Below are 23,625 nucleotides of genomic sequence, written 5' to 3' on the forward strand. Positions count from 1 at the left end.
CGGGGGCGCATGCGCGCAGTGCCGCGCGGGGAGCGGGTGCCGGCGGAGGGGCCGACAGCAGGTAGCGGGGGGGCGGCCGGGGCCGGGGCCTGTCCTGAGCCCGTAGCCCGCCCCGTGCCTCCGTCCCTCGGGCGGGCAGGGCCGCGACCCTCCGGGGCAGCCCCCATACCGGTCCGCCGTCCCTACTGGTCGGCGAGGGGGCGTGTTGGGGGCGGGCTGTGGCGGTGGGGGGTGCTGGGTGCTCGGCGCTGCGCACGGGCGGGCCTGTCAGGGCCGTGTGGGGCTGCCAGCGAACGGTGCTTTCTGGTCCCTGCCTCCGTCCGGCTGTGGGTGCTGTGGTGTGAGGGTTGGAGGGAGAGGCGCGGTGACAGGGCAGCTTTGTGGTGCCTTGGGGCTACGGGGCCGGGAGATCGCGTTGGGACCGGTGCAGCAGTGGAGGCAGGGGTTACCTTCCATTCTGGCTGCAGGATCAGTCTCTGAGGGAACTGAATGCTCCTCTGGTGCTCCTTTGTGCTTGTATATGCATACAACACGTAGCATATATATTATTAAAGCACTTGCATGGAGCATGTTGCAGCAGCACCGTAACAGTGATAGAGTTGCTTTCCAGTTTTATGCAGACTTTCTCATAAAGGTGTCAGGGAAGTGTGTGTTTCCAGGGAGTTGTGAAGGAGATGAGGCAGAGAGGAGCTGCCTGGCCCTTGGAGCCAAGCTGTAAAGGTTTTGGATTGGGGAGGAAGTGCAGGGATAGGGTACAGGGAGCAGAAGCAGAGGAGCTTACAGCTTTCAGGAGTTACTGAACTTATCTAACCACCTCAATCTCCTGCACGGTGAGACGAGCTCTGCAACTAGTATTATCCCTGTGTTCTTGCATACCGCATTTTTTTTCTCTCTTTCTTAGTATAGCTCTGATTTTCATCCAGCCCAAGCCACCTTTTCCAAAGTGTATGACATGTCAGCAGTTTTCTGACAGTCTACTTCCTTCAGAGTCTCTCTTTGATGTTGAAGGTCCCTCTTTGACATAAAGGAATTCATAGATGAGAGAGAGGTGGGAAGGTGAGAAGGTAGCTAGACATCGCATCTTCATGCATAACACTGACTTTTCAGTGACGGATAAATGATGGTGCTGCTTAGGGACTGAAATAAGTTACACATTTCATACGTGGATATAGATGAGTTGTAGGAATGTTTTCCTTAGCTAGAAGAAAATGTAGGATTTTTCCTGAACTCTGTTTTATGCATTGTCTGGTTGAAAGTCTGTCAAATGAGTAAGTGAATAAATACACTTAGTTTTTTCCTGAGTAATCATTTTGGCTTTAGCAAACTGCTTAACCTCTCCATGCTCACTTCTCCCATGTCGGATATGTATGATAATGCAAAATACATGTTTTTATTTTCTTCAGCTTACCCCGCACTCGCCAACCAGTGGGGCAGACATGCTAAGAGCCAAGGATGCTCTCCTGCGCCTGCGGCCCCAGCACTGCACATGCCTGGCACAACTTCCAGCTTGCAGGCTCGCGTGGCGTTCGCTACACGGGCAGCCGCTGCACCCCGAGTGGGCTGCCCTTGCTGAAAAGCAGCTGAAGGGCAAGAATCCAAAGGATTTAATTTGGCATACCCCAGAGGGGATCGACATCAAGCCCTTGTACTCCAAACGGGACACGAAAGACCTCCCTGAGGAGCTGCCAGGGGTGAAACCTTTCACTCGAGGACCCTACCCAACCATGTACACGTACAGGCCGTGGACTATCCGCCAATATGCTGGCTTCAGTACAGTGGAGGAGAGCAACAGGTTCTACAAGGACAACATTAAAGGTAAGACAGCTGATTTGGGAAACAACGTTGCCTTGCAAAGCAATGGGGAACATTCATGTGGTGAATTACATGGCAAATGTGATTATTCCACCTTGTGAGTTTTGATTTCTGATAGGCTTTTCCCAGTGGTGCTGTATTTCTTTAGTACTGGGAAATTGGATCATTTCTGAAACTGTCCTTGCTTCATTTTGCTGTTGAGGTGGAAAAATGAATGCATTAAATGCTATTTTTAGTTATGCTGCCTTGACACTGACAGAGGCAAAATTTGGCTGCATCCCAGGGTCCAACCAGCAGAGTTTTTCTGTTGCTTGAAACTAGGCAGAAATTTAAATTTTTGTCTTTGTGCTTCAGAGCTAACACCTAGCTTTTTAGATCAAAGTCAATAGCTGATATCTGACAGTTAAGAACTCTGCTAACATTGAGAAGCAGACTTGCAAATGCAAATGCGGTAGATATAGTTACTTCAGGAACAGCAGTGCTGGTCAGAGGGTGAATGCGTGGGGTTAGTAGAGTTTCAGGTACTGCTTTCAGGTCGGAGCAGCAAGTCTGTCAAGAGCTCTAATTGTCCTGTTCCCTGCTTTATATGAGTAATTTTCTCTTACTGCAGATTTAGTAACGCATCACTTCACTTTAGGAATGAACAACGTATGTCAGTAGAGCCAGAATAACAATCAGTGTGTGTGTGTGTTTAATTTGTGATAAAGAGAAGGTCATGTGACATAGTTTATCACACTTTTGTTTCCAGCTAAGCTAAGTAGAGTTCCTGTGTATAAGCTCTGATACTGTCTGTCTATGCACATTTGTAACTTGTGGCTAAACTGTTATGCAGTAATTTGTTAAGCATGGTAAGCTGATTGTGTGGCTGAACTAGAACAACTATGATTTTTTTTTCTCAATTAAAAGTTTTTTCATTTAAAGTTTAAGACCAGAAGACCTTGGACAAGTTTGGGGAGGGAACAGCGTTTAACATCAAAAATTGGTTTGTCGTCCAAGCCTGGATGACTGGATGATGTAAAATAAAATTAATACATTCAGATCCAGTCCTAATGCAAATCTGTTTAACACTTCTGAATCTCTCTCTGTTGTTTTTTTGTTGTTTGGGTTTTTTTTTTCCTTTTTCATTTAGCTGGCCAGCAGGGATTATCTGTTGCTTTTGATTTAGCCACCCATCGTGGCTATGATTCCGACAATCCACGAGTTCGAGGAGACGTTGGAATGGCTGGAGTTGCCATTGATACAGTGGAAGACACCAAAATCCTTTTTGATGGAATTCCTTTAGAGAAAATGTCAGTTTCTATGACGATGAACGGGGCAGTCATTCCCGTGTTGGCAACATTCATTGTAACTGGAGAAGAACAGGGAGTGCCTCAGGCCAAGCTGACAGGGACAATCCAAAATGACATCTTGAAGGAGTTCATGGTCCGAAATACGTACATTTTCCCCCCAGAACCATCCATGCGAATTATTGCTGACATCTTCCAGTACACCTCAAAGGTATTCATTGTTTAAATGTATTTACTTCTGTTATTATATCTAGTTAACTATTTATGAGGCACTTTGGAGAACAAAGCAGAAGACGGGAAGACCTGTCATAGTAAAGAATGATGTGGTTGTGGAAAGGGCCGGGAGGAGAAGTTAAGATCCCAAATCACTTACGACATAAATTTTAAGATTTTTGAGTCAATCTAAATCACAGTCAGATTAAGATGAGCCTAAGCCTGAAAGGACAGCAGGAAACTTGGAGAAGAGGAACAGACAGTATTTTGCATTATCAAGAAGCCATGTACTTAAGAAGCATTATACAGCTGTAAGCATGATAAGAAATCTTGAAGGATTTCTGCTGCGAAATTGAGTGTGAGAAGCAGATAATGAAAGGAGTGAAGTCCTGAACTGATGAGTGGAAGTTCAGTACTACCAGTTGTTTTCTTAGCTGCATTTTCATTGGAGAGGTGGAAGCACTGCTTGACCTAGTGCTCCCCCAAAACAGTCCCTGAGGACAGTTCCGCAGTTCCAGGGACCATCATCGCTGGCAGTTAGCCTGCAGTCACCTTGTTTGGAGGCTTAGAGACAGTTTATTGGCATGAATGTGTATCGTTCTGTAGCAATTAGCATCAGTGTTCAAGAACATTCCCATGCTAGCCTGTAAACCACAAAGACTTATCATGGTGGGTGATAGTTTAAGCACAATGAATAGTGCAAAAAGATAAAAGCATGTAAAGTATACATCTGCAAACACCGTTTAATAGAGATGGGTTGTATTCGCAATCTACAAAGAACGGATTGTTTGTGAATGTTGGTAGAACAATTATCTGATCCTCCCCTCTTCTGCTGTCATAGAATCATAGAATGGTTTGGGTTGGAAGGCACCATTAAAGGTCATCTAGTCCAACCCCTTGCAACGTCGTACCATGTTGTCTTTTATTTTTGCAGTATATGCCAAAATTTAATTCCATTTCGATCAGCGGATACCATATGCAAGAGGCAGGAGCTGATGCCATTCTGGAATTAGCTTATACTATAGCAGATGGCTTGGAGTACTGCAGAACTGGACTTAAAGCTGGCCTTACCATTGATGAATTTGCACCAAGGTGAGCTAAAGAAATTTGCAAGTATAAAACTCACTTTTGGGAAAACCTCTAGAGTTCAATATCAAATTCAGTATTTTTACACATACAAGCAGTATTGGCAATGCTCACATTGCAGATAGGTTTTGTTTTGGTTTTGTAACACAGTTCCAGCAGTAGGAAAATATCTGGTCCAACAGACACTTAGACTACAGCTACGCTAATAAACTGAATAAAGCTCATGTACAAGCCCAAGCACTGTCAAGGACTGTTGTGACAGTTGGACTCCGGGTCAGAAAGAAGATCCCTAAGCTGTAACATGTAATACAGTTCTAGCTTTAGGACTGCAGAATGCAGCAAGAGCTCTCATGGTTCTTTTATATTGTAGTATTATTGAATTTTTTTCCATTAGTATTATTTTGAAATATTTGGGAAGAAATGCTTACCAAGGGGAAGTTCGGGTAGTTCAATTTACAGTTGCAAATTTCCTAAAAATAAAATTTATTTTTAAGCAGAATATTGTATTGTATAGTTACTGCCAAACTAAGCAGAGTCACAGTTTCAGTGGTCTAGTTGATTTACAGATTCCGTAACTATATGGTGAGTCTAAAAAGCGAAAGGCGTGGTTCATGTAGCCTGTTGTGCATTCAAACTATAGGAGTCAGCTGAATTAACCTGTTTCCAGGATCTGTGGCAAATCAAAGTGGATCATGTAGAAAAAGATACAGCCTTATTTTCAGACTTTCTAGTGATGGAGAATCTGTAAGAATCTTTGGCAAATTGTTTCAGTAGCTAATTCACTGTTAAAAAAGTGCATCTTTAGTATAGTGAGTTTTACTGGCTTTAACTATGCATGTTTACATTTATAAATCATAGAAGCTATAAGTAGGAAAAGGTAGATCAATCAGTGCCCTGATATGCTATTCAGTATTGGACTGATGTTTGATTTGGATTTTGATTAAAATCGTCAGGAAAAGAATGAAAGCATGCTTATAATATGTAATGTCTTCTCATTATAAGTAGTTTGTGAGCGTAACTACACTAGTAGATTGTGTCCAGGAGCATTCCCTGGCACTAGAGTGTTATTGTCTTTATTAGTGATTTGCTGGAACACTGCTTGACCTACTGCTCCCCCAAAACAGTCCCTGAGGACAGTTCTGCAGTTCCAGGGACCATCGTCACTGGCAGTTTGCCTGCAGTCACCTTGTTTGGAGGCTTAGAGACAGTTTATTGGCATGAATGTGTATCATTCTGTAGCAACTGGCTTCGGTGTCCAGGAACATTCCCATCATCTTAGGTTTGGGTTATATCTGTAAAAGTAAATTAATCAGAAATCTTGCTGTAGGACGTCTACTGAAACAGAGTTATTAGAATGATTTAATGTTTTATCCTGTTCATGTGCTCTTGTTACAGGCTCTCCTTCTTCTGGGGAATTGGCATGAACTTCTATATGGAAATAGCTAAGCTGAGAGCTGGGAGGCGGCTGTGGGCTCACTTGGTAGAGAAAATGTTTAAGCCCAAGGATCCCAAATCTCTTCTGCTGAGAGCTCATTGTCAGACTTCGGGCTGGTCACTCACTGAGCAGGTTAGAAATTGGACTCTCATCAACTTCATCATTTAAATATGTTCTCATGGTGTATATCTTGAAGGGGGCTGCTGGTTCTACTCATAAAGATGCAGCTTTCTGAAGGAGACAACCTGTCTTACTCTCAGTCTGACAAATGCACACACTAGCATTGGATACGTCTTTTTGCTTACGTAACACAAAAAGTCTTGCTAAGTGCCAGCAGCATTGCTTCCCGAAAGGCTGGTTTACGAAATACCTCAGTATTCTGGACTGCCCTGTAGCACTCAGGTAAAAGGGCAGAAACTAAAGGCTTGAGACTGTATTCACAAAAGGATTCCAGTAGGATGATAGGCAGAGTCTCTGTGCCTAATTTTTCATTGTCTGGCTTCATTTTCATTCTGGAATCATTGCCCTAAGCGTGTGTTCTCTCAGTCTAGTGGATACTGAATTGAGAATAGGATCCAAACCTGCTAAGTAGAGACAGAATTGCGGAGAAGTGCTTATATTAATTCAGGACTCAGAGGATGAAGCGCTCTCTTGAATTTGTTCTGTAAGTTATCGTTTCAGAATGCAGCTGAATAAGGAAGTAGAGGCTCCTTTTTCTCAAGATCACTGGCTTGAGAATTCATTTGAGCATCCAAGGAAGTCATTCATGCCCCTGTCTGTCACTGCTGAAGAGTGAAGTAATGGTTACAGCTCGTCTGCTCTTTTGAAACTGGGTGCACTTTCTGCTTTTCGTGTTGGTTTACATCACTTCACAACAAGAAAATAAATCATTGGACTGCGTATATAGTTTCCCAAGTGCGGTCAGAGCTTGGTTCTAGCTCTTACTCCAAGGCCTGCTCTGAATCAGTTCCATGCAATATGAGTTATTTTTAGATTGTGATTGCAACCATTGTTATTTGACTTCTGTGCCTTGGTTTTATTCTTTTTTTCAGAGCAAATGTAATGTTTACTTACATTACAGGAATGCAGTAAAACTAAAACAAGGGAATTTTTTGAACAGTAGCCTTTGCGGGTCCTCCAGTTAAAAGTATTGTATGAGTGCAAAATATTAATATTACAAAAATATGATAAGCCGTCTTTCAGTGTCCAGTGTAAATATATTTCTGGCCAAATCATAATGCTTTTTTCCTCTCTAAACATTATTTATCTTAATATAGCTCCTCAGTGCCCGGTGTTTGCTCCTTACAGGTTTCAGAAGGCAAATATATTTTCCTTTGGACTGCCTTTAGATAGGTATCCACTCAGAAATTAGGTTTTATGTTCTTGCTCATCCAAATCACATTTTTCTATAATTCTTTAAATTGAATACTTGAACCAGAGTTAGACTCCAGTGTGAGGAGAATTACCGTGTCCTTGTAAAATAGTGATATTAATTCAATTTCTTTACGGAAAATGATTTAATTCACAGATCTCATGATTCCTTTTGCCTTCTTGAAGGTCGTATTACATTGGTAGCTCTTAATTATTTTGGATACATTTCATCCCAACTAAGCATGTCAAGAACTAGGTATGCAATCTGAGCTGCTGTTGAGTTTCCTCAATAAACAAATGAAATAAGATGAGCAAATGCAGTGGGTGAATTTCACTCTGCCTCAAAACACAAGTCAACCCGTGGAGATCATGATAACTCTTCTTTGACTGTAAAGGCACATATATACAACTCAACTATCTAGATGTATGAAAAGAGCAGATAAAAATGTTGACCTAAAGGCTGAGATTATGTTTTGTAATACTGAGTCTATTTCTATACCTTGTACTCCAGGTTATCCATTTGTTTTGATTAATATCGCAGTTCTCCCATAGATATCTTCCAATTTTATAGCACCAGCAAATTTCAACAGTAATTCCTACCTTTGTGTAATGCTGTCATTAATGAAAATATTAAGCACATTTAGATTCAAAACGTATCTTGACTAGTAATCTGTCTGCCAGATGTGCTATTCACTGCTGCGAGACTTCTGGAATCCCAGGATAGAGGACATCGGGACTACCTGTTCCATCCTTTCCAACTTGGATTCATTAAGTTCTTTGAAACACCAGTAAATATAAGTCAGGCTTTGCTTTGTAACTCATACACTGATATTTTTTACTTTCTTTATGGATTAATCTTTTTGTCCGAGATATTGATAAGTGATATATCAGTTTGCTTGGATGTTTATTATTGACTGTTTTCTTTTTCAGCTTTTGTTATGTTTACAGTGTTTCTATTGGGAATCTTGCATTCATTTAATTGCAGTAATATATGTGTGATGAGTCTGCCTCAGCCCCATGGCAGAACTGTTGAGCTTCAGAGCTCTCCTTTTCCTTCCAGGATCCCTTTAACAATGTTATCCGTACTACAATTGAAGCAATGGCTGCCGTGTTTGGAGGGACACAGTCTTTGCATACAAATTCATTTGATGAAGCTTTGGGTTTGCCTACAGTGAAGAGCGCTCGCATTGCTCGGAACACGCAGATCATAATTCAAGAGGAATCAGGTATTCCTAAAGTGGCGGACCCCTGGGGAGGATCTTACCTCATGGAGTGCCTCACCAACGATGTCTATGAAGCTGCTTTAAAGGTCAGTTTGCATAACCTTTTATGTTTTGTGGGAAAATTTTAGGTACAGGAGTTTTGAGAATAGTCTTTTAAGGGACTATTTGATATGTTGGCAACTTCTAAAGAGGGAATTAGTTTACACTTATGCTTCAGTGATTTCTTTGTAAATGAACTTTACAAAAATGCAATGTATATTTAGAGAAAAAGAGACTTCAGCCTTCTAGTGGACTACATTCCAAAGGGAAATACCCCAATGTGGAACAAATAACCAAGCCCTGCAAATGGCTTGCACACTGAAGACTCCCAGTTTGCTGGGATCTCTGTTTTATGTGTAAGGAAAAAAAAGGGTTCAACAGAAGAAAGAGTCAAACCAACTTACTTAGTTACGTGCCTACTCATGCTTGTGGTAATCTGCTTGAGACTTTAAACTAGGGGTTATTGAAAGCTAAGTTTTATAGCCAAGCATGTAGGCAGACAATTGTCTGGCCATACTTGAGTATTATGCAGAATTTAGGAGAAATTTTTCTGTTGGATCAGAATATTTTTATTTTAATAATGTTTTCAACTGCCAGTCATTACTTGCATGTGAAAAGTACTGTGCAGGAGTAGTCTTACTGGTGGCAATCCTGCATAAAGATATATGCCTACATGTCTAGTGTACAGCTAAACCCAGTGATTCTCCTTTTGAGCAAATTCCTGCTCTTATGCGAAGTCCCAAATTAATAAGCTAATACAAGCCCAAACACTAGCCTGGGACTGTACAGACACTGTTAGCACATTGTCTGATGTGTTTTTTAGGTCCTTGGATGTGTTTTTGGTCCTAAGATGCTTCTAGACAGTGCCAGGCATGGTCTGATGGCCATTTTCAGTAGGCAGTTTGAATGCGGTCACCATGTTTTGGAGCTGAATAGGCTTCTGCTGTGTGAGAGCTGAACCATGCCACGCCACTTGTCTTCAGGATCAGAGAACTGACGCTGGTTTTTTTTCCAATTTATTTGTATTTGTATACATGTAATCATAAGGGCTGGTTGGCAGGCAGAAGTGAGTGCAGAGTCAAGGTCTCAAATTTTAAGCTTTTTCATCCACGGGTGTTACTGGTTGAACAATATGCCATGCACTGTTACTGAATTCATGGAGTTTTGGTAATAAAAATGCTCTTTTATTTGAGATGTCTCTTAATTTATACCAAAACCTGTAGTCAGAGACTCGGAGATAGGAAACACACTTTTAGAGCACCAGACTGTATATATAGCTATAATAAAAATTTGGACGGTAGTACAAGTGCAAAGCTCGTTTTATGAACCTTGTTATTACTCTACTTTCTAAATCCTCTTCATTTCTCAGCTTGTTGAGGAGATAGAAGAAATGGGTGGAATGGCCAAAGCTGTTGCTGAGGGGATTCCCAAACTTCGTATTGAAGAGTGTGCAGCTCGAAGACAAGCCAGGATTGACTCTGGTAGGGAGCAGGGAGATGAAAGAAGGGAAAACTGCCAGTAGAATACCTTTGTATAAAGGTTTTTTACACACATTTTCATTGTTTTTTTTCTTCTTAGTTTAGGAGTAGCAGATTGTGAGTGATAAAATGGTAATAGTTTTATGTCAGTGAAAGCTTCTGGAAAGAGATAGCAGTATGTGTGAAATACAGTACCAGAATGAAAACAGTCTTGCTTGACATATTTAAGACTAGATTAGACAAAGCACTAGAAAGACTATTTTAAAGGAGTATTTGGGGCGTTCAATAGTTAATTGCTTAATTTCTGATAGTATCTTTAAACTGATTCCTGAATTTAAAAGCATGATTGCCAGCAGATGGCGATACTGAATGTTTCTGGCCAAATTCCTGGTTTTGCTTGAGAACTGCCCATTTTTCCTGAAGACCAGAAAAAATGCAGTCATCTCAGATTAGAGGATTATGCAGCTCTTTGTTTGTGATATATATATGTATATGCATATGTACACATATAGTAAGCATATGTGGAGATGTGTATACATGTGTGCTTATAGCTCTGTTGCGCTTTTTGTAGTCTGCATTGCAGTAGCAGTAACAGAAACTAGGGATAATTCGATCATGCAAGAAGTTATATGAACTTTTTTGCTTGGAGGATAAATTTGAAGCAGGTCTTTAATTAAGACCAATAAAGAGTAATCAATAAAGTGTTTTCTCTCCCAAGGTAAATTACTTCATGTTGCTTTGGAGAGTGTAGTAATGTTATCAGGCACTGCAAATAAAAATGTTTGTTAAGTCCATACTGGCTTAAAGCTAAAATACAGTTTTCCAACATGATAAATTAATTTTTATTCACGTGGAGTAGTTTTAGGTAGGAACTTCACTTTCTTGTTTATCTGGTAAATCAGAAAAGTAAATGCAGAGCAGTGCAGGAGACCAGCACTTCTGCTTAATTCTGTAAGATTCAGTTATGTAAACTTAAAAAGAGAAAAATAGCTAATGTATATTAGTGACTCATGACTCAGTGACTCAGTTTGTAAGATAAATGTTGTTCTATTTCAAATCTTTGTTCTGGCCCAGTATTCACTGAGTTCAATGTTCGTACATCTAATCATCTCTCCTCATAAAACACGGAAAATACAGACTTAAGTCCTTCCTATAAGAACAAATTTTAAGTATTTGAAATGTATATAGTTATAAAGCAAAGCACTGCATTAATGCTCAAAATTTTCTTGTCCTATTAATATTGTGTCTTTTCACAGTAGTTTGCAAATGTATTCTGAGTTTCTGGTGTTTCCACTGGAAATAGGGTCTGAAGTAATTGTTGGAGTAAACAAGCATCAGCTAGAAAAAGAGGAGACAGTCGAAGTTCTGGCTATTGATAATACTTCAGTCCGTAGCAAGCAGATTGAGAAGATTAATAAGGTGGGAATTACCTTCTTAAAAATGAAAGTTCTTGTAATTGCAGATAGAACTTGGGTAAAGGTGGCTTGCCAGAAACTTGACCCCCACATTTCTAAGAATCCGGTCTAGTCTTTAGTGGAGAAGCTAGATTTCTGTTCAACTTCAGTGGAGGCTGATGGAAAATCCCAAGAAACACAGTATTAGAATCCAAACAAAAATGTTTTTGTTATGCTCATTTGGTTTTAATCATTGTATTTCAGATAGTCTCGTGAATATATGTCAAAATTGAGAACTTTACATTTTCTGAAAATAAGATAGAAAATAGCTATGCAATGTTTTGCTCTAAAAGTATGTAACAATATTTAATTGCTCAGACTATTTGGTGCAGCTTGCCAAGTGCTATTAAGGGACAGGGTTATGGAACCAGAAATCAACATCCACTTTCATAATTAGTAAAAATGTAGATAAAATTATTTTAGAGTTACTTTATGGACTTGTGCACATTTCAACGTCTGAGATGCCTTTTTACTTCTAATCTTGTTGAAATATATAGCATATATTGATAATGGACAATTCCATGCCTCCAGAATTAATATTTGAAGTCAGAAAGTCTTACACACACTTCTTCCCAGTTCACTTTGTAGTTTGTTTCAACTTAATATTTTTCTCCTCCGCTTTAGGTGAAGGCTAGTAGAGATCAAGCAGCAGCCCAGCAATGTCTCGCTGCTCTAACACAGTGTGCTGCTACCGGGGAAGGCAACTTACTTGCGCTGGCAGTGGAAGCAGCACGTTCAAGGTATTGGGGGTGGGGGTGAATATGCAACTGCTGTTTAAAAATCAATGGTTCATTTTCACCTTTTAACTGTTCTTGGGTATGGTGTCAGTGAGGTTGGTGTCTTGAGATGTTTTGGGTTTTCCTTCAGAGGTGGAAGTAAAAGATGTCTGCAATTTGGCATTCTCAGATAGACTTACATTTTACAGTCTCTTAAGGCTATGCTTTATTTCTCACAAAGAACAATATGGGTACAAAGAATCTCATATGAAATGTTGTTGTTCATACGCATTGTGTTGTTTACAGCTCAGACTCTTACCAGTTTCAGGACGTAACTAGGTTTATCCATCACCCTGCTGTTTCATAGGTCAGGGAGCTTAAGAAGTGTCTGAGATGTGAAAATGGATATTCACAATCTTATCATGGTCTGTTGCTTCATCCTTTCTTGCACCACAGATTGTGTGAAAACATTTTTTGATTGAAGGAGAAATAAGTTTGCTTAGTCAGGCAAAGATGTAAAAGATGCTCTTGAGTAGAGCAGTGAGGCATCCTTTAGAGTCTGGTGGAACATTTACTTTTTCACCTATCGTGCTTTTGAGACTGTTTTCATTCTTGCTTCAAAGTAAGCATCCATCTCTAGAATAGATCCTATCTGTCTGTTCCTTAATTAACTAAATGCCCCAAAAATGAGCAAACCAATTTCACTCCTTATTAGGGTGCTGTCCTGTTTCTACTGTGATGTCTCCAATTCCTTCATTCCCTTTCCTCGAACACTTTGAATACATTTTCTCCCACAGAGAGCTTGTCACGATTCTCCAGCAGCATGTCTACACCTGTCCTTGAACTGTAAAGGTTATAGGAGGGTAGTGTTGAATTTACCAGGGATTCATATATTCTGTACCAAAATTGACCAGTTAACTGCTAGCTTCTGTCCATGGTGACCTTGTTTTTATTATTTGTAAAGGCATTAATGGACTGCAGATCCAGTTTGTAAGTTGCAAACACAAAACTTACCTCTGCCCCAAAACTACAGGTGGGATGTGACCACAGAAAGAAGTTGTCATGGCATCTGATAAAGAGTGTTTGAAGGAGGATTGTGAGTTCTGTGAACATTTACGGGGGGCCCTTCTGTTAGGGGCAACAAGGGAAAAGGTTTTCAAGTGATCACGTTCATCCTTTACAAGTAGTAGACAAGTAGATGAGCATGACCATGCCTGTCTCCTACTGAATGGAAAATGATGGGATTTGAACATGAAGACAAGTAATGTAATTCAATTGAAATAAAAAGAGTAGCACAGAACTATGGAAAAGACTCCATGGACTAATACGGAGATTTCAGTGCTGACAAGCACAAGTAGAAAAGTCATTTTATTATCGTAATCAAAGCAGTAAGGCAGGCCAAAGGTGATAGGGAATGGGAGCAGTACAGCCTCCCTTCTGTGCCTCATTTCTCATGAGAAGCCACGTTACAGGAAAATGGGTGTAATTAGGTAGGGCTATGAGACAGATGATGCTAAGTTCTTTCTCCTTCATCTGCGGAGATGTTTTTCTGTCCCTCTCCAGACTTGCAGTTCCTGCTGTGCCAGCTATCGGTGATGGAAAAGGAAGGCATGAAGTGCAGTGTAGCATGTAGCGCTGCTTCTTTGTCTGCCCAGTCTGTGTCCTCATGGTACTTTGTCACCTGATTACGCAGTGCTACCTCTCATTACTGGTGAAATGCAGGGGCAGCGGCAGTAGTGTGAGACTGAACAGACACAAGGTGACAGTCCTAACAGGCACATTATGGTCATTGGCTTTCTTTCTTCAAATTCGTATTTGTGCAGCGTAGCCTCTACAGCTGGTTGTGAACCACTGAGAGAGTCATAGCACAGATTGCTAAAGGAGGTAGATTCTGTGCCTGATAGGACACACTGAATTGAGCAATATCCTCTCTGGCCATCACCGTGGTTGTATTTCATCCCATTGACCTTGTTGAATTGCCCAAAAGGAGCCAAGCTCCTCTTATTTGGCATTCCCCTGCTTTTGAGGAGGCTCAGGGAATCTCTGAACAGTTGAGGGCTCTGATATAGCACAGTTGGTCAGTAATTCTGAGCAGAGCGGAAGTTCATAAGATGCAGGCTACCGTTTATGTGCAAACTGTCCTTGTCACAAGACAATGCTGTCCTTGTCACAAGACATGTTGTAGGCTGATAGAACACAAAACGGAGAATATAGCTATCTTTTGGTCTCCACTTCAAAATTTTAAGTTTACTTAAAACCGCAGATTAGGTTGTAAATTACCTGCTATCCCAAACAAAGGGTGCTACCAAAACATGCAGTTCTGCACAAAGCAAATGTGAATGATAGTCAGATGAAGGAACAATAAAGGCAAAGTGACTTCTGTCAATTTTGCATAATTGTCTAGTAGGTTTTTATCAGCATGCATTGAAAAAACTGTAAATTAATAATAACTGTTGCTTATGCTACTTGAGTTTTATAATAGTGAGTTGAAAATGGTTGTCTCCAGAACAAAATTTTGCTGTAAAGATAAACAGAAATGGGAAGGTTTTTATGCATCCAGACTGTAAAGAACTTGTCCAATGTTATGACTAGCTGATTAAAGAAAAGTGTAATCATCATTAAAATATGCTTTTCCTCTCCTGTTAAGAAGAGAGGCTATATTCCTGGCCCCAGACAGAGATATTCCACTGTGGATGCATAGACAGCATGACCCACTGATGCAGCAGGACTAAGAACTAAGTAGAGATTTTTTTTTTTTAAAAATGTTTATTGATAAATAGTAGGAAAATATTCATGAGTAGTTTACAAGCCAAACTCCTATTATTACTTAGGAACTTTAGATTTAAATGGTTGCAGAATTTTCAAAATACTCTAAAGGGATTTCAGAAGCAGTATTTACAGAAGAAAGAAATGTATTTCATTTTTTGTGCAGTACACAAAGAAACTTCATCCCAGCCACCAGATTATACTTCAATAAAATTGATTGTCCAAACCCTTTATTTTTCACTTGTTACATGAAACTTTCATTCACTTTTACATAATAAGATTAGAAAAACACACCACAACTATATCTACATGTGCTGCGCTTTGTTTTAATACTGAAGTTATACTCAGATACTGCTTCTGCAAAAGAGGAGGAGAAAGGTTTATCTAAACTTACAGTTTTCTCTAGAAGACAAGACATGTGTTATGCCACTGTAAGCCTTCAGCAAACAGCCAGTGTTTACACAGGCGTAAGTTGTCAATGTTTAGGCATGGGGTGTATCTATATCAGGCTGCAATCTGTGATGTCTAGCACTGTGAGAGGGAGTCAGTATTTACAGATACTATTTTTAGGTCTGCTGCAAACTTGCTTTTTAACCTTGAGGAAGTCACTTAATCTAGCACTTATGCAGTTTACTTTTCAATTTTTTGTTAGTAATATCAGAGAACAGTAATATTAATAAGATTATTTAGATGTCCTGAAAAACAAAAAGATGATTATATAGCGAATAAGGTCTGAGAACTATTGTAACGCAGGTAGTGCTTGCTAAGATTTCTGAGATCTTACAGGTGCTGTAAAAATTAAGAGTATTGCATAGTGATGTCAATGGTTTCTGATGTAATCATGGACAGTTGGCTTTATAACTAATGCTTTCTAAATCATTACTAATAAATAAATTCAAAGAAAGTATCAGACTAAGTCCCATTCACACATAGCCATACAGATACTATAGGTTTGGTATTACTTTGTGTTAGCTGCTTTGCTAGACCATGATCCTCATAAATCCAGATATGAATTCCTTAGTGTGCTGAGGAAGAAAATGGATAAAAGCAGAGAACTTTAAAAATATAATTCCAGAAAGCCGGGGTGGGGAGATGACAAAAAGTAGCCAAGACTGTATCAATAACGTGACACAGTCTTAAAAATGTGTGTTCCAGCATGATAGCGTCTTCTAGACAAAGCAGGCCAACTGTGAAGAGTGATGATACCTAGAGATAGGAGGCCAGCTTCAGGCATATGCATTATACAGGTCTTGCCTATAAGCTCAAGATAGGATTTCTGCCATTTTACATTAGTGTAGTTACAGTTTATAACGATGGTTAAGTTTGCTGAGTATAAAAAACATGAGCTAGCGAAAGAGCGAAATAGCTGAGGGGTTACAGGAAGTAAAATATCTCTCTGAAATTTACTGAGGGATTCAGTAAGCAAAAATCCATCTTCTGTAATATTGGATGCATGGTAGATTGCATACGGTAGGAATCAGGTAATAGCTACTGAAACTGCAAACAGCAGAAGGAAAATTGAATACAATTCATTTGGCCATGCCCTTCTAAATGTATGTGGATGAGAAGTTGCATCTTGTCCAAACATCCTTTGAGCATTTTATATAAAAGCTTTAGAGGATGCTTAACCTAATTTTGCCTCAGAGTAGCTTATAGTTAAATGCAATATGACAGGAGAAAATGTGAATTCCAGGGGTTTGAAATGTGCTTAGCAGTAGCTGAATGGATGGGGTTTGGTCTCTCTATTTGTAAGCATACTTTTAAAGTGGTTTGTAAGAGTAGTATTTTTCTTTCCTTCCTTTGACAAAGTTTGCAGCAAGTTGTATTAATTTCTTAGTATATGCAAATTCTCTACTCTTTTCCTGTTCAAGTATAAACTAAAATATTTTCGTCAAAATATTTTTGATGAAAGATTTCATCAAGAGCTCAGTAGCATACCTTCAAAATTGTTACACAGTATGGAATCCCAGTTAATTTCACACCAGAAGTAAGAAGCTTGCTATGATGGAGCTACTAGCTGAACTGCTCTTTATCCACAGATGAGTTCTTTTTCCCTTCTAAGTAGGTTCCTTTCATCAAGTATTTGGTTATGGGCTCAACTGTAATTAGAGCACAGCATTGTTTTTTTGGTACAGTCTGCATTATAGATTTTACACTGAAAGGTGCAATCCATTAAGCATGAGATTTTTAAATGCTTTGGGACAGAGACTGTTATTTCTGATGTTTGTACAAGAAGACAGCACAGCCTAGCTTGCTTCTAGCACTTGTGCTACAGCAGTAAAATGTGTGTTATTTTGAACGGGCAGAGTTGTCTCCAATAGCAAACAAAGCTTGCGACTTGCATGTAAATGGATTTCCCAGATTCTTCTGCATCTCAATGGATAAAGGAACTATGTCAGGAGTAGAGGATAAGAATAATAAATACTAAAATATAAACATCAAGGGAAAGGCAAACAAATTCCACTTAAAAAGTTAGGATTCAGCCTTTTCTGTGTGTTCTTCCTTTTTTTTTTCCTCTTGATTTATATTTTGAATTTTAGTATGAGACCAAATGGAAGATCTTGCAGTCTGAGCCCCAAAAAATTCCCAGTTGAGAAAATTTGATGTCATTTCCTGAAATATTTTGCCATGCAGTGGTCCCCATTGCCTTGTCACTTGTAAAATCACTTCTCGCATCAGCAAAAGTGTATTTTCTTAAAAATACTCTTGCATGTTCTATTACTGGATGACAGTGGGGTGAGTCAGATGTTCAGAGTTGTAGCACCAAAGGGGAAACGAGTGTAAATGAATTTGTCCTGCAGCAAGACAAATAGTTGGGCCATTGCCAGTGATTTCTGTGTTCTGTTTTCATATAAGCCTTCTGATAGCATGAATACTTTGTTTCTGTATCTTAGGTGCACTGTTGGAGAAATAACAGATGCAATGAAAAAGGTGTTTGGGGAGCATAAAGCCAGTGACCGAATGGTGAGCGGAGCTTATCGCCAGGAGTTTGGAGAGAGCGATGAAATTCTTCATGCCATCAATAGGTGAGAATAGCTTCCCAGGAAGCCAAACAGTCTCACATTTAATCCATTAGATACATGTGCTACTCACTGTGCCCTAAAAAAGCGTTCCCCAAACCTGAATGACATCCCCAGAACAAAACAAAGACCTGCACAGTCATTCTCATGCCTGTAAGCAAGTAAGCAGAATGAGAAGAAATAAGTGCAATAAGAGAATAGTCAAAACTTAGTTGAACTTGTACTTGCTTGCAAACAAAATCCACTGAGGTGATGTTACGATTTGAGGATTTCGTTCGAATGGACTGTAAGGCAGCTGTAAGATTAAGAAGCTGAGAAACGTTGCCTGAAATCCCTGTACATTGGATTGCTTCTTTTGAAGACTCTGTAATAGTAATGCCTACAAATATTTCCAGCAATTCATATTTGCAAAACCTGGTTTTGGTCTGCCCATAAAGTGTCCTTGCAACTTCACCCTTACTGTTCCTAAAATTGTAAGGCTAAAATCTGTCTGGATATCCGCATACAACTTCCAGTCTACGGGTGTGACTTACTCGTATCACGAGGGAGAAGAGGTCAGAAGATGGTAGTATGTGTGAAAAGAGTGCCCATTTGTGCCTTTTGTCAGCTTCTGCCTCTGCTGCTGTCCTCCTGGGTGAGGAGACTGAATTGCTGTAGCGGGTGGTGATGTAATACGAATCGATACTCGTAAGTCCCTGCTGTGTTGGGGCTTACGCCTTGAAGAGTTACAGGATCTCTTAAAAGGGAGTTACTTGATGGCTTCACAATGGTGATGTTTAGCCTGACTTGAAAGTAGTTGTGCTGGGGATGTCAGCATCATTTTTTATTTTAAATACTCATTTTAAATTTCAGTATTTGTAATTATGCATTTACATGAAACTGAACTGAACTGATTCCATGAGAATCAAGCTGTAGCTCCCTTTTTTACATCCCTGCCTTTATGTCCAAGATGATATGTACCAGTTAGTGAACATGGTAATGAAACTGGATTTACTACGTGTCGCCTTTGCACAGGCCTTCAGAAGTGTGATTTCACACTTGCCCCACACTCCAACCAAGCCCTGAATTGCAGCGACTCAGGTGGGCTTAGACTGGCAGGCTTGGAGCACCTAGAGCTGGTCTTGTTGGGAGGGAGCCTGTGGGTGGGGAAGTAAGAGAACAAGAATGTGGAAACAGAAAACAATACAGAGAAAAGGATTTTAAGAGATCACAAATCAATTCAGATACCTACTTCACTGATATTCTCAGCAGTCCTTAGGAACAGAGAAGGCAGGCCCAACTCCTGTACATCTCAAACAGAAGCTTTGTCAGTCTGCTTCTTCAGGCTCTCTTGACATAATTCCTTTTTAAGCTGCCCCAGTTCTTATTTTTCCTTCTTACATGATGCATGTTCCTGTCCTGGAATCATCTCCTGAGGCTGTTCAAATCTGTGCTGATAAATGCTTTATCTAGAGTCATTCTTTTCCCCAAGCTAAGCCATGGGATTCATACAGTGATCATCCCAGCCAGGTCAGCACATGGTTTCAAGGCGCACCAAATCCATACAACTCAGTCATTAACAGAATGCTCAGAACAGTACAATATTAAAAAAAAAAAAAAAAAAGAAAAAAGGAAAAACTTTTATTTCTTAGAAATGGTAGTCATAGCGTCCAACCGAAGGACAGATACTGGCAGTACATGCATAATGAGAAGTAAGATGAAAGGTTAATCTCTGAGGCTGTGGTTACACAGTCACTTTTACTCAACAGAAATCTGAACTGCCACTAACCAGAAAAAGGGAGGCACTGGAATGAGTGCACAGAATGGGGGATACGGTAATCCTTTCCTGCACAGGCGTGTGCCCAGTTGAATGATGATGCACAGTATGATGTCTAGGATCCATCTCTATAGCCTGTGTGCCATGCAAGTACTTTTGAAATCATTGGTTGTAATTATTCTTAAAATCTAAAAATTGTGTTTTAGTTGTAATTCAGCTCATTAAACCCTCAGAGAATTCAGTGTTTTGTCCGTTACAAAGCAGAAAAGTAGTGGAGTGGTTTTCTTTAAAAAAGAACGTTTTATTGTTCAGTATAGTAATTGCAAGAAATTGGTTAATAATGATATAACATGAATATTAACATAGTATGCCGACTACATAGACAAACCATGACTTAGAAGATCTTTTGATTTGATGTAGAGAAATGATGCTACGGTTGCAGCCAGTGCTTTTTTTATTTGTGGAAATACTTCTAATGACTCTCAGTGACTTACAATGATACAATATGTGTTTTCAACCAGTGTTAACAAGTTCATGGATCGTGAGGGGCGCCGGCCTCGCATACTTGTTGCAAAGATGGGTCAAGACGGCCATGACAGAGGAGCTAAAGTTATCGCTACAGGATTTGCAGACATTGGCTTTGACGTGGACATAGGTCCCCTCTTCCAGGTATGACTGATTGAGTGGGGTCCAATATATTTCAAAAGCAGCGATTTTCCCTCTAACACTTGCTCAGCAACCAGGCTGGGGCTATTGCTTGTCACATAATCCTCTTCCCATACAGACACCTCGAGAAGTGGCCCAGCAGGCGGTTGATGCAGATGTGCACTGTGTTGGTGTGAGCACACTTGCAGCAGGTCATAAAACTCTTGTGCCTGAACTCATCAAAGAACTCAACGCCCTTGGCCGGCCAGACATTCTTGTCATATGTGGAGGCGTCATCCCACCCCAGGTACGGGTCAACATCATTTCCATCAAGACTAGGAGACTGCTTTATTTCTGTCTGTGCTGGTTTTAGCTATTTCCTATATTCTGTTAACGTCAGAGGGCATTTACAGCGCTGAAGGCTACTGTGTACAATCACCAGGGTCAGCACAGATCTGCAAGATGGTCTCAGAGCGCTGTCAGGTCTCATTGATCTGGTTTTCTGTACACCATGTTCTGGTTTAACTTACAGTGTTTGTTGGATGGAATATTAAGTTGTGTTGTGAAAAGATTAGCCTCAGGGAGATGTTCTTTATGCTCTGTTGTTTCCGATTACCAGTACTTTGCGTACTACTGATAAAGGCTAGCTCCTGTCTTAAGAGACTTTGTGACTTCCAGTAACAGTTCAGAAGAGCCAGTGACTTAGCTAGTGACTAAGACACCTGGGTGGGTCCCAACACCAATAGGCTACACATCTCATTCACTGTTTAACCTCTCCTTATGTTCCCCATCATCAGGCCTCAGTGTTGCCTCTCATTCCCTCTGCTTTCTCCTAAACTGTTGAACAGTTTGTTGGATTCCCTTGCAGTCAGATCTGTGCTTTTGTCTTAAAATTTTCTTTAGCTTATCCACAATTTGCCTGGCTGTATCACCTTTAGGGTCATCTTCTGTCTAGAGAGATTCAAATTGATTTTGCATATAAATCTCCTGCTACTGCCTTTTCCCAGACTTCTTCCTTTTCTAGCCAATTAGGTAAGTGTTCAGGAGTGACAGACTTTTAAATTGAACAAACAAAACTCGTAGTATTTTTCTGGGAGACAAATTGTGTTCTGTCCAGTATCTCTCAATGGGATGCTCCTAACCTGTGGTTGAAAAAGGTATAATATATCCTATACAGAAGTAAGAGAGAATACGTAACTGCTTCCCAGGTCTTTCTGAAATTTCAGGACAATCATAAAATTAAAGTAACTTACATTGCAAGAGACCACTGGCAGTCATCTGGTCCAAGCCGTTGTTTAAAGCAGTATTTTCAAAATTAGAAGTTAGATCAAATTTAGATTAGGTTATTCAGGGTCACATCCCGTTGACTTCTGAATATTTTCCAAGGATCTGACATTAGTCTGATTCTAAACAAATAAAATCTTTCCCGTGGATGTTTTTTTAATATTTCTTTTTTCCTCCTAACTACCGTATTTTTCCCATTTTCCTTGATCTGTGCTACCTCTTTCTGGGACTGTTGCATATACTTTCGCAGGCCCAGCAGACAGGACAGAGCATACACCAATAAATCAATTACCAATTTTCTGTTGCACTATTAACTAGAGATCTTAAATTTCTTTCTGAACAGGATTACGACTTCCTGTACGAAGCCGGCGTTACCAATGTATTTGGTCCAGGGACTCGTATTCCAAAAGCAGCTGTCCAAGTGTTGGATGATATTGAGAAGTGTCTGGAGAAGAGGCAGCAATCTATGTAACGCTGAAACGTCACACACCGCAACCAGCCATATACTAATCGCTTACAGAATGTAATCATCAGCATACCTTTGGTTCCACTGCCCTGTGGCCTGGTGTTTTGTGCTTTCTAAGAAAGTTGTAAATTCTCTGCTTGTTCTGTCTGAGGATTATTTATACATGTACCCACAAGAAAATTTTATCTCTAGAACTATGACTTCACGGAATGAAGGGAATTCAGTAGATGGGTTTGGGTTTTTTTCCAGATATACTGATAAAATATTGGTTCCAGCTCTTTGGTTGATCTTTTTTGCATGCAGAGAACTTCTTTTGAATTTTTTGGCAGGCATTGTAGAGCTAGAAGTCTTCAGACAAAATCACTAAAGTTCAGCAGAGATGTGATTGAATCCAGCAGCACTTTGATTTTAACATTAACCTGACTTAACTCTCTTTAGAGACATATAAGTAGATAAACCATAATTTTTCAAAGTTCATGGTTTGTTTAATGAGATACAAATCCTGGCAGTAACCCGTAGAGAAGCAGCTGTGCACCTCCGCTCTGTCTACATCACTGCCCTTCCCCAATACTGCACCATTTCTCACGTGACGTTCATTTCAGTGCTCATTCTCCCTTCCTTAGTTCTGTATTTTTGTCCAGTATTGTTCTTGCTATCCCTGTCTATTTAGCGGTTGGACTTTCTTCAGCTAAATTGATCCTAAATTCTCAGCATTTTTGTCTCCCCTCCAGAAGGAATTTGATTTATACGTGTGAAAAGTCCTTTGTGGAATTCATACAGGGCAAATGGGGTGTGAGGGTCTTTTGGGGGACGGTACCTGGCATTATGGCCCTATCCCGTTCACTTCATTTTGCCTTGCTGCTCATTGTATCCTGTCATAAAATGAGACTACAGCCTTCCTGGGATAACGCTTGTATCTGCTTGTCATGGTGGAAGAGGCTCTAGCACACTTTTAAGAGCCTCAGCACCATCATACTTTATTCAAAATGAGATCTTCTGCAGTTGGCCCGGAATTGCAGATCCAGTTAATAGCATTATATCCTCACTTCAAAGATTGCAATTGATGAGATCTTTACTTAAAATAACTTATTTAACGGGGCACGTAGTCTCACACTGCTCGGAAACAAGGAGGTTAACTGACTTGCTGTTTTCTTTTCTCTGTCTTTCTAATTAAGGTTCAAAGTACTGATCCCAAACCAGACCTTTGCCTTTAAAACTCCTTGGGGGTTTATCCTCAACTCTTTATAAGTATCTGATTCCCTCCAAGAAAGATTGGTATGGTTCAAACCAGGATTACAGAAAGTAACAACAATAAAAATACTCCCTTATGTCTTTTCACAAGCTTTCTTGCCTGCCAGCTGGAAAGATACATAGTCGAAGTGTTGGTGACCTCTAAACTTTATAATGACACTGGTTTCATTAATTTCTTTCTGTCTATGGTTTCTCTGCTCTGTGATAACGTGTGTCATCTACCTGTGTTTGACTTACAGATTCCGCTTTTTTTAAACTCTAATGATCCTTAAAATCTACATCTTGTTCCCTTGAATTCAATAAAAAAATCCCCACCAACTTCAA

The 23,625-nt window shown here is 40.0% G+C and overlaps 1 protein-coding gene across 1 annotated transcript; it reads left to right on the top strand.

Moving 5' to 3' along the window:
* The first annotated feature begins 1 nt into the window (after position 1).
* On the top strand, positions 2-23,625 carry MMUT (methylmalonyl-CoA mutase). Its single transcript, XM_075144895.1, has 13 exons — positions 2-61; positions 1,404-1,815; positions 2,942-3,309; positions 4,246-4,403; positions 5,793-5,964; positions 8,264-8,512; positions 9,835-9,946; positions 11,247-11,362; positions 12,022-12,137; positions 17,774-17,905; positions 20,177-20,324; positions 20,440-20,607; positions 21,928-23,625. Exons 2-13 carry the CDS (start codon positions 1,437-1,439, stop codon positions 22,054-22,056), a joined length of 2,247 nt encoding a protein of 748 aa, XP_075000996.1. The 5' UTR covers positions 2-61; positions 1,404-1,436; the 3' UTR covers positions 22,057-23,625.

Source organism: Calonectris borealis, chromosome 3 (genome assembly GCF_964195595.1).
Source record: "Calonectris borealis chromosome 3, bCalBor7.hap1.2, whole genome shotgun sequence".
NCBI classification, from domain to species: domain Eukaryota; kingdom Metazoa; phylum Chordata; class Aves; order Procellariiformes; family Procellariidae; genus Calonectris; species Calonectris borealis.